Source organism: Pseudoliparis swirei, chromosome 5 (genome assembly GCF_029220125.1).
Source record: "Pseudoliparis swirei isolate HS2019 ecotype Mariana Trench chromosome 5, NWPU_hadal_v1, whole genome shotgun sequence".
Lineage (NCBI taxonomy): Eukaryota > Metazoa > Chordata > Actinopteri > Perciformes > Liparidae > Pseudoliparis > Pseudoliparis swirei.
The window spans coordinates 2,924,919-2,936,882 of record NC_079392.1 but is presented as its reverse complement, the minus strand read 5'-3'; the positions used below and the strand labels follow the sequence as shown (position 1 = coordinate 2,936,882).

Sequence of the window (11,964 nt, the reverse complement as noted above, 5' to 3'; positions counted from 1 at the left end):
CATATAAAAAAATGTATATAAATGATGAAGAAAATACACTGAAGTATAATAGTACGAGTATTTAAAACACATTAAGCAGGAAACCCTTATGAAGGGAATAAACGTGTCAATATGACGATTATTGATCGTATGGCACAGCATAGAGATATCTGATCAGCTCGTCGGGATCATTAGTGAGTGATCGATACGGTCACTGCTCGTGTTTTATTGTGGCGGGGGCGATCTTCAGGAGCGTGATCTTCATCGAGTCGCGTCGTCCCTTCGTGGACGACCAGAACATCTCTCGCCTGCTGGACCGCCGCACGCTCGGCCTTCTGGGAAATAAGCCGTTCGGATTGGACTCGCCACAACGACTGAACCACCAGCCGCCTGCAGAGAGGAAAGAGAATTATTAAAACTCATATTCATGCAGATTGTCCTGGTATTGAGACAGTTTGTATATGTAAATATATATATATACATATATGTATGTATTTATATGTGAATATATGTATTTATATGTATGTATATATATATACTGTATGTCTATATGTATTTATATATATGTGTATATATATATGTATTTATATGTGTATATATACGTGTATTTATATAGATATGTGTGTATATATGTTTAAATACGTTTATATATATGTGTATATATATGTATTTATATATATATATACCTGTATATATATATATGTGTGTATATATGTTTATATATATATATGTATATCTATATGTGTATATATTGTACATGTCGTACCGGAGAGCCGCGCGGCACAGTTGACCTCTGAGAGGTCGTTGTCTCTGTCCGCGGTGGAGAAAGGAACACCGGATCCTTCCGTCCCCATCACATGCTCCCGAGCCCCGGATGGAGAGTCGGCCTCCAGGCGCAGAGCAAACTTCTTCTCCTCTCCTTCCAGGTGGAGTCCATAGCGAGCCTCCCGCTGCCCCAGCCAATCGGAGAGCTCCACCTGCAGGACGTACTGGCCCTGCGCGGCGATGGAGCGGATGTTCTCCAAGCCCAACCAGAACTCGCCTGAGAGGAGAGGAGAGACAGAGGTCACGTTCGGTCCTCTATATATAATATATATAATTATATATATGTAGATAATATATGTATTTATATATATGTAGATACTATATATATTATATATGTATATCATATATATTATTATATATAATAATTATATATTATTATAATATATATATTATTATATATAATTGAATATATATATTATATAATAATAATTATATATTATTATAATATATATACTGTATATATCTCAAACGTCTTCGGAGACGAAGACATTGAGAGGACGGAGGACCTCTTGACTCACCGTCCAGGTTCCCGAAGCCGCTCCGGTAGCTCTCCCACAGCTGGTTGAAGCTCTGGGATCCATCCAGACGCTTCTGGATCACCGTCCACCCGCCTTCTGCGTGGAGGGAGAGAAGGTTGAGCTGAAGAGCCTCGTCACTTTTAATGTATCGACGTTGTGGAAATGGAAAAAGAGTTTAAACTTTTTAAGAATTATGTATGTCATATAAAATATCAACTCGCTTCGAGACTCTCGGTGACTTAAGGTGTAATTTTGGGCTACAAAAAGTGTCTCTTTTTTTCTGTGTGTCCGCGTGGCCTTCAGCTCCCGTGACTCACCAGAGGTCATCTGACAGAGGGCGTCGAAGGGCACGGAGCCGAGCGGTTGGATCTTGTAGACGCCGCCGGCTCGATGCCCTCGGAGGAACAGGTCGTGACAGTCTCTGGCCAAACCTGAGGAGGAGCAGATGAGATGGTTACATGCGATGTCCCCCCCCCTGAACTCCAGCTGCTCTCTGCGTGTTCTCCTGATCTTTGGACTGCGGCGGAACCGTCTGCCAGCGAGTCGTGAGTCATAAACTTGGGTGCAAAGGTGATTTTTGTGTTGTTATGTCACTGGGTTAAATGAATCGCTCCGTGTTCTTTAGACTATCTTAACTTCTCCTCTCCCCCCCCAGGGCCACTCGGCCCTCGTCGCCTCCTCACCTGGAGCGTCGTCTCTGCTCGGCTCTCCGGACTCGGCCCTCAGAGCCGTGTCGCTGTCTCTCCGGCGGTGCGATTTCACCCTCTTGTGTGCGACCTGGAGGACGAAGACAGCGCGGTGAGAGTCAGACGGCGGCGACCTGTCGGCTCTGAGGGCTCGGCGTCCTCACGGGGCGCCGCTTCCCTCCTCTGGAGGCTCACCTTGAGTTGCAGTGTCTGCAGGTGGCGGCTCTGCTTCTCCAGCTTGTCTTGCTGCTGCTTGATCTTCTCCACCAGCTGGTCGATGCGTCGGTTCTGAGCCGCGACCAGAGCCTGGAGAAACACAACGTCTGGTGAGCTTCACATAGAATAGAATATATATAATATAATATATATATTATATATATTATATTATATATATATATATTATACATCTGATGAGCTTCACATAGAATATATATATAATATTATATATGATACAGTATATATCATATATATTATATGTATATATTATATTATATAAATATATATTATACATAAATATTATTTTATATATATATATTATATAATAATAATTCGTATTATTATATATATATATTATATTATATAATATCCAACATGGGGGTACAAACTACTGTAGGACTTTGCTTTCAGAAAATCTTCGATATTTTTTTCTATCTGGCCTAAGGCCAGCTGTCTTAGTCCCTTCAGAACATGTACTGGACCCTCAGGCACCTCATTTGCATACCTACACGTTCTGATGTGACATTTCTCCTCACCTGGATGGACGGGGCTCCCGTGTGGTCGCTGTTGTTGTGCTCCCCGGTCGACTCTCCGAGGACCTCGTCCACTTTCTCCTCCAGCCTGTCCATCCTGGTGTGGATGTCCTCGCTCTGTGTCTTCACCTCCTCCACCTCCTCTCTCTCCTCCTCCTCCAGCTCTTTGGTTCTGGCCTCCATCGCTCCATCGCGCTCCCGCCGCGCCCTCTCGAGTTGAGCCAGCGAGCCGTTGAAGGCCTTCAGCTTGGCGTCGACGTCCCTCATCTGGACTCTGGTCTTGTCCACGTGTTCCTTCAGGCCCTGGCCCAGCTGCAGGAGGCCGTGGGCCAGAATGTTCATGTCGTCCCAGGAGGCCCGCTTGTCCCGGCCGGGCCCGGCGCTTCTGTCCGAGGGGAAAGCGTCCGCCGCGAGCACCAGGATGGTGACGAGGATGAGGACCTGTGGCATGTTCATCTTGTGGTTGTTAGTGTCTGTCTCTGAGCACCGAGAGGTTCTTATAACTCAGGGCTGCAGCAGAGGGCTCTTCTGATTGGCTCCGGCAGCTTGGAGGCGGGCTGACGAGAGGCCGGGGGCGTGGTCGGGTTTCATAGTAACCCTTATGCAGACTTGGACCAAGATGCAATGGAAGGTTTGGATTACGGACTCACTGATAGAGAACTTTACTTCTGTTTTTCCTTTAAATGTCAAACTCAAGCTTCTGATTTTTAGTTTAATCCAGTTTTATTCTACATTTCTTAAACGTCTATTTTTCTAGTTTTACTCCTTCTAGTTCCCATAAAATAACACAAATATATATGTACTGCTGAAACTACTACTTATTTTATATTATTTATTAATCTGCCGATTATGTTCTTAGAAGACGAAATAACCATCACAAGTTGACATCATTAATCATCTTTTTTTTGTCTAAGAGTTTTTACTAATCAATCAATCAATCGGCTTATTGTTGTTATTCTATTTAAAATAAGAATACATCACAGGCTTTTATTTATTCATATTCTATTTGCATTATTGAAGAATTAGATCTAACTTTAAATCCAACCCTATAAAAGTCCCTATTTAACACCCCGACACACTGATTGTAATCTAATATTTATCTTTTTTGTTTTACAAATTTCTATTTCATCCAAACAGTTCATTTATATTTATATTAATTTATATATATTTATTTAACCCGATACCAAAATGTCTGTTTTTGAAAGAAAAAAAAATGTTCTCAAAGTTTTGTCTTGTAATTCTGATTTAATAATAAAAACAACGTGTTGCTTCTTGGTAAACAACCAGGTGTTTCTCTGCCCTCCTGATGGTTGGATGTAGTTGTTTCTGCCGCCGCCCGCCTCATGGATCAGGAATGCTGAGGACAATCAAAGATGGAGGACTCGGTGTGAGAAGTAGGGGAAAGTTCACCAGAACCCATCACACACGTGCACACGCACACACGTGCACGCGCGGCGCGGCGCTGCCTCCTCATGAGTTGCAGATGAGGAGCTGAAGCACATGTGCGCTACGTTATGAATTTGGAACATTTATAACAGAAATAATGTGAGAGCAATGTTTACTCAGACAGGAGAACGAATACATGGTCAGAAAAAAAATAACTGAAAGTTATGTTAAACTAAAAAGAATAAAATATTCTGCAACTCTATTAATTATATATATATAAATAATATGTATATATATACATAAATATACATATTATTTATATATATATACATAAATATATTTGTATATTTATATAAAAATATATACATATATATGTGTATATATATTTGTATATAAATATATTTATGTGTATATATATAAATATACATATATCTGTATATATATATATACTGTATATATATGTAAATATATATATATACATAGAAATATATATATATACACATATATATATATATATACATATTTATCCTTCATGTCTGTAAATGACCATATATATATATATATATATCCTTCATGTCTGTAAATGACCTTAAAGGAACATGAAGAAAAGCCCACTGACTACTCTGTAGTTTTTAACTGCTCCACATGAACCAGGATGCTGGATTTCACTTGTTTCGTAGCCTCGACCTCGGGACGATGACATCATGTGTTTGTATTGTGAGGTCTGCCTCGTGGGGCACGTACCCTCAGCTCAGGCTGCAGGCGTCCCGCACGTACCCTCAGCTCAGGCTGCAGGCCTCTTGCACGTACCCTCAGCTCACGCTGCAGGCGTCCCGCACGTACCCTCAGCTCAGGCTGCAGGCCTCTTGCACATACCCTCAGCTCAGGCTGCAGGCGTCCCTCACGTTTATTAACATTCAATCTGCACTCATCACTGTTTTTAAGGAACAGTGGATCATATGAGTCATCTGAAAGGAGTTGCTCACAGTAATTATCATCTGGATCTCATTCAGTAATTATCATCTGGATCTTATTCAGTTCATCAGTCGGTTACTGGAACTCAAACGGTGAACCCGGCGGGGCGTTTAAGGTCCATCACACTTCTCTGAATAAATATATCTCAGTCTGTTTGATTTCATATGTCAAAGTTCAAATGTCCCCGGATGTATTTGAGGCTTGTAAATGATAACAGACATGTTACATAATGCTTTTTTTTGCATCGGTGGCTTAAATGAGGGGAAGGACTCTGAGTGGCAGATGTCCGATTGCCCCTGAACATAACTGGTTACCTGCAGATTAAATAATCTCAAAACAAGCAGGAAGTCACAGATTACAACAACACAACATGTTCCATCAGACCGGCACATGGACAGCAGATGAGGGGGGCGGGGTTAGGGGGGGGGGGGGCGGTCGTTGGGCCCCAGTGGGTTAGTGTGTGAAAGGTGAGGCGGCGTCACGTGTTGCATCAGAACTCATCCCGGCCGTTCAGGGTCTGATAAACCCCTCGAGGGGGGGGGGGGTCGACCTCATTTAGCTGGATCACAAAGTATTTATAACTCTCTGTTTGTGTAGTTGTGTGTGTGTGTCACTTGTTTGTGTGTCAGTCACCTGGAAAGATAAACACGAGAGGAAAACAAAGAACTCCTGGAAAAACATCCAAAAGTAGCAAAACACAGATTTGGGGATTATTCAGATTAAAAATGTCTTTTTGTTGTCACTTGTTTGTTCGTTTTTTGTTTGTGCATTTGTGTGTTTGTGCTTTTGTGAGTTTGTGTTTTTGTGCAAATTGTCTTTACCTCCAGTGAAATATAAATGAACAGATGAAACTTTGATGTTTTGGTTTTATTGAGTTTTATTCCTGATGTTATTTATCGTCTCTGTTCCTCTGAGTGTGAGAGGTGACGTACACAACGACTCGTACACAACGACTCGTACACAACGACTCGTACACAACGCCGCTGGTATTTACCACGGCGACCTGTTTCTCATCGCCACGGAGACCTTTTACCCAGATTCCATCCCTCAGGATCCTCTCCCGGTCTTCCCTCCCTCCTCTCCTGGTCTTCCCTCCCTCCTCTCCCGGTCTTCCCTCCCTCCTCTCCTGGTCTTCCCTCCCTCCTCTCCCGGTCTTCCCTCCCTCCTCTCCCGGTCTTCCCTCCCTCCTCTCCTGGTCTTCTCTCCCTCCTCTCCCGGTCTTCCCTCCCTCCTCTCCCGGTCTTCCCTCCCTCCTCTCTTTCCTGGTTCTCCAGCGCGCTCTTTAACCCAGAGAGCGGCGCCGCTGCCCGAGGCCGCCGCTCCCTCTTAAAAGAGAACAACAGGCTGGAGGTCAGAGGTCAACCCCGTGAATACGCTCCTCTTTTATGAGCTAACGAGGTTTACGGCTCCTGTGTTTCGTGTCACGTCGTCCTGCTTCTCAACGGGAACGTTTCAGTTACACTCAAATAAACCAGCAGACACTTCTTATAAAGAAAAGTATCGATCCGTTTTTAATCTTTTGATGTCAGTCGTGTCGTATTAGTCCGATCTAAGGGATCGTCTTCACGCCTCATTCAGACGTTCATGATCCCCAGAAGATGAACGAGTCGCTGCCGTGAGCGCCACCTGCAGGTCAGAGTTGTTACTCGTCCTGTGTCATCTGTTTACATCTAGTGGATGATTCCGACTAAAGTAGTTCACGTTCATGGTCCCCAGTATGGAGGACTTAAAATGTCTTAAGTATAAATGAATAAATAAATGAATAAATACAAGAATAAATAAATGCTTAGATAAATGTATGTATAAATAAATAAATACAGAAATAAATAAATGCTTAAATAAATGTATAAATAAATAAATACAGGAATAAATTAATAAATGTATAAATACAGGAATAAATAAATATATGCTTAAATAAATGTATAAATAAATACATATAAGTTATACCTAACCAGGACATCATTAATAAATCTATTTCTACATTTCTGTAGTTCGTGATTTATTTATGTCTCTATCTATGTGTCCACACGTATTTCTTCTTTTATTTATGCGTGACATTTATGTGTCCTTATATGCAAATGAGCTGGGCGGTCCGAACCTGCGTGAAGTTTTCATTCTTCTGATTCTTCCCCTCCGTGTTTACTTCATTCTCACTTTTAGGAAAACAAGTTCTCCCTGAACCTCCGACACGTTTCATCTTGTTCAGGCAACATCTGGACGCTGTGTTTGCGTGTGTGTGTGTGTTTGTGTCTTTTGTGTGTGTGTGTGTATTTGTGTGTTTCTTTTTTGTGTTTGTGTGCTTTTTGTGTTTGTGTGTCTGTGTGTTTGTGTCTTTTGTGTGTGTGTGTATTTGTGTGTGTTTTTGTGTTTTTTGTGTTTCTTTTTTGTGTTTGTGTGCTTTTTGTGTTTGTGTGTCTGTGTGTTTGTGTCTTTTTTGTGTTTGTGTGTGTGTCTTTTTTGTGTTTGTGTGTGTTTGTGTGTATGTGTGTTTGGATCTTTTTTGTGTTTGTGGGTTTTTGTGTGTTTGTGTGCTTTTTGCATTTGTGCGTTGTTGTGTGTTTGTGTGTGTTTTTCTCTTTTTGTGTTATTGTGTTTGTGTGTTTTCTCTTTGTGTTTGTGTGTTTGAGTTTTTGTGCATTTTTGTGTTTTTCTCTTTTTGTGTTTGTAGTCTGGTGGTCTAGTGGTCTGAAGCCCTGTTTTCTACTTCCTGTTTGTATGGACGGCGTCAAGAAGACACGCTGTGATGTCGGGGCCTTTGATCTGAGACCTGAGGACGTCTCCTCCTCTCGTCTCTCCTCTTATCTCGTCCCGTCGCTGCCGTCCACCGCTCAGCGGGCCTGTTGTTGTGATAAGGAGTTGTTGTTGTTGTTGTTGTTGTTCTCTGGTTACTCACCATGTACCAAGACGGTAGAGGTGAAAGGTCAAAGGTCATGTTATTGCTCCGTCAACACAGTTCATAGATGTGACCTTGTTCCTTGACTTGCTTTCCATGATTTATTCTATGAATTCCACGATAACTATTTATTTTACTTTAAACTTTAAACTATGCCAGATGATTTCTGTTTGACACGTTATGTGATGACATTTAAATCACTTAAACATTCTACTAGGCTCAAATATTTCACTATGCCAAACAAATATCATACGTCATTAAGAAAGTCATAAAACCCAGAATTATAGAATCAGAACCAGAAACTTTTATTGCAAAGTGTGTTTTCACATAGAAGGAGTGTTGCGCAATATGAGCGACTTTTTAATGTCCTCCCCGACTGCCGACGGGAAGAAGCTGTTCTTGTGGCGTGAGGTCTTGGTCCTCCAGACTGGCCGGCAAGCTGATTGAGCTGGGACTGAACACCCCCCTGTGTGCTTGGATCCTGGACTTCCTGACCGCCAGGCCACAGGTGGTCAGGGTGGGCAGACACACCTCCAAATCCCTCACCCTGAACACAGGATCCCCCCAGGGTTGCGTCCTCAGCCCCCTACTGTACTCCCTGTACACACATGACTGTGTGGCCAGGTTCAGCTCCAACACCATCATCAAGTTTGCGGATGACACAGTGGTGGTGGGCCTGATCTCCGACAACGACGAGAAGGCCTACCTGGAGGAAGTTGCTGATCTGTCACTCTGGTGCCAGGACAACAGCCTCATCATGAATGTCACCAAAACTAAGGAGCTGATTGTGGACTTTAGGAGGGTACAACAACAGAGGACGTACTCACCACTGGGGATTAACGGGACTACTGTGGAGAGGGTGAGCGGGTATAAATACCTGGGAGTCCACATCACTGAGGATCTGACATGGTCAACGAACACAGACACTCTGGTGAGAAAGGCAAGGCAGCGCCTCTACCACCTCAGGCAGCTGAGGAAATTTAAAGTTTCCCAGAGGATCCTTCAGTCCTTCTACTCTGGAGCTGTAGAGGCGTCCTGACAGGAAGCATCACAGCCTGGTTTGGCAACTGCTCCGCTCAGGACAGGAAGGCTCTGCAGAGAGTAGTGCGTTCGGCTGAACGCACTATTGGAACTACACTCCTCACCCTGCAGGACTTGTACACCAGGAGGTGCAGAACCAGAGCCGGCAGGATCATGAAGGATCCTCACCACCCCAACAACAGACTGTTTCAGCTGCTGCGGTCAGGCAGGCGCCTCCGTAGTCACGCTGCAAGAACAGAGAGACTGAGACAGAGTTTCTTTCCTCAGGCCATCAGGACTGTGAACTCCGACCTCACCAGGACCCCCACATAGACCCACACAACTGCCCCTCTTAGGCACACACACACACACACACACACACTTACTGTAAATATTGTACTGTAAATATTGTGTTGTTTTTTATTGTAAATAGTGTGTACTTGTTGCCCTTGCACATTCCTGCTGAGCATTGCCACTTTCATTTCACTGCACACCCTGTGTGTGTATGTGACAAATAAAACATCTTGAATCTTGAATCTTGATGGTCCTGATGGTGCCGATGGTCCCGATGGACCTGATGGTCCTGATGGTCCTGATGGACCTCAGTCTCCTTCAGAGGGAAGGGACTCCAACAGTTTGAGGGTGATGGCGGCCCGCTATACCTTCAGGGTCCTGGAGGAGAACACGTCCTGGAGGGCCGGCAGACTGGACAGTGATGGAGGAGCAGAGGATGGAGGTGTAGAAGTGCACCATCATGGCCCGTCCTCACCAGAGAAGAGTCCAATGAGGGTGGTGTCATCCACCCCCACCAGAGAAGAGGTATAGTCTTATATCACAGTACCCTCTAAAATGATGAATGTATGTTTAGTTTCAGGTACATAAAAGTACTTTCTAGTACTGTTGGACAGTACTATGTGTACTATGTGTACTATGTTTACTATGTTTAATATGTTTACTATGTTTAATATGTTTACTATGTTTACTATGTGTACTATGTTTAATATGTTTAATATGTTTACTATGTTTAATATGTTTACTATGTTTACTATGTGTACTATGTTTAATATGTTTACTATGTTTACTATGTTTACTATGTTTAATATGTTTACTATGTTTAATATGTTTACTATGTTTAATATGTTTACTATGTTTAATATATTGACTATATTTACTATGTTTAATATGTTTACTATGTGTACTATGTTTACTATGTTTAATATATTGACTATATTTACTATATTTAATATATTTACTGTGTTTACTATATTTAATATGTTTACTATGTTTAATATGTTTACGATATTTAATATATTTAATATATTTACGATGTTTACTATATTTAATATGTTTACTATGTTTACTATGTTTAATGTGTTTACTATGTTTAATATGTTTACTATGTTTAATATGTTTACTATGTGTACTATGTTTACTATGTTTAATATATTTACGATATTTAATATATTTAATATGTTTAATATTTTTTATATGTTTACTATGTTTACTATGTGTACTATGTTTACTATATTTACTATGTTTAATATGTTTACTATGTTTAATATGTTTACTATGTTTACTATGTTTAATATGTTTACTATGTTTAATATGTTTACTATGTTTAATATGTTTACTATGTTTACTATGTTTAATATGTTTACTATGTTTACTATGTTTAATATGTTTACTATGTTTAATATGTTTACTATGTTTAATATGTTTACTATGTTTAATATATTTACTATGTTTAATATATTTACTATATTTAATATGTTTACTATGTTTAATATTTTTTATATGTTTACTATGTTTACTATGTGTACTATGTTTACTATGTTTAATATATTTACTATATTTAATATGTTTACTATGTTTAATATTTTTTATATGTTTACTATGTTTACTATATTTACTATATTTAATATATTTACTATGTTTAATATGTTTACTATGTTTACTATGTTTACTATGTTTAATGTGTTTACTATGTTTACTATGTTTAATGTGTTTACTATGTTTAATATGTTTACTATGTTTAATATGTTTACTATGTTTACTATGTGTACTATGTTTACTATGTTTAATATATTTACTATATTTAATATGTTTAATATGTTTACTATGTTTACTATGTTTAATGTGTTTACTATGTTTAATGTGTTTACTATGTTTAATATGTTTACTATGTTTAATATTTTTAATATGTTTACTATGTTTACTATATTTACTATATTTAATATATTTAACATGTTTACTATGTTTAATATGTTTAATATGTTTAATATATTTAATATATTTAATATGTTTACTATGTGTAGCTGGTTTCAGGTATAAAGACTGTTTTCCAACTGAAAGACAACAGCGCCCTCTTCTGCTTGAAGGACGTTATTGTAGTTTCTGATGTTTTATTGTTGTAATCTCAGCTGTTTATTTCGATATAAACAAATACTGTGACAGAAAAACATCGACAATATTGCGTTAGCGGGTTAATACGAACCAAAGAATCACATCGATGTTATGAATGAATACAAACAGAAGAACATAGGCCTTCTAAAACAAGCTAAGTGGGTTTAAAGTATGTGAATTACTTTGATATTAATGATGTGATATAAATCAGTGGATCTGCGTTTGTTTTTGCGACGGTGAACAAATGAAACGACGCATTTGGTCGCTGACGAACAGGCCCCGCCCCTCTGTCCCGACCAGCCGTGTGGCTCGTCCCTGATTGGAGGATTCTGCTGTCTGTCATTGATTCAGCGCCAAACCAACAGCAAGCTCAAGAGAGCGGGAGCAACAACAGTTAGACCGGAAGTGACCGGTCAAACATGATTCTGCCTACACAATAAAAGCATTGAAACACATGCTAAAAATAGAGCCTGTTTTAGGGTGAAAATAAATAAATAAAATACACTTCACACACAAGCCTTAATAATAAT

The 11,964-nt window shown here is 40.2% G+C and overlaps 1 protein-coding gene and 1 long non-coding RNA gene across 2 annotated transcripts; one reads left to right on the top strand and one right to left on the bottom strand.

The window, feature by feature from the left end:
- Positions 1–14: 14 nt before the first annotated feature.
- LOC130193784 (angiopoietin-related protein 4-like) lies at positions 15–4,034 on the bottom strand. The gene is made up of 7 exons (XM_056414515.1): positions 2,761–4,034; positions 2,204–2,314; positions 2,006–2,099; positions 1,640–1,753; positions 1,323–1,418; positions 746–1,021; positions 15–369 (listed from the first exon to the last, which is right to left on the bottom strand). The coding sequence occupies exons 1-7, from the start codon at positions 3,211–3,213 to the stop codon at positions 191–193; spliced, it is 1,323 nt and encodes a 440-aa protein (XP_056270490.1). The 5' UTR covers positions 3,214–4,034; the 3' UTR covers positions 15–190.
- On the top strand, positions 1,802–3,009 carry LOC130193785 (uncharacterized). Its single transcript, XR_008831708.1, has 4 exons — positions 1,802–1,892; positions 1,978–2,120; positions 2,216–2,334; positions 2,920–3,009. It is a non-coding gene; the product is annotated as an uncharacterized LOC130193785 (long non-coding RNA).
- Positions 4,035–11,964: the final 7,930 nt, after the last annotated feature.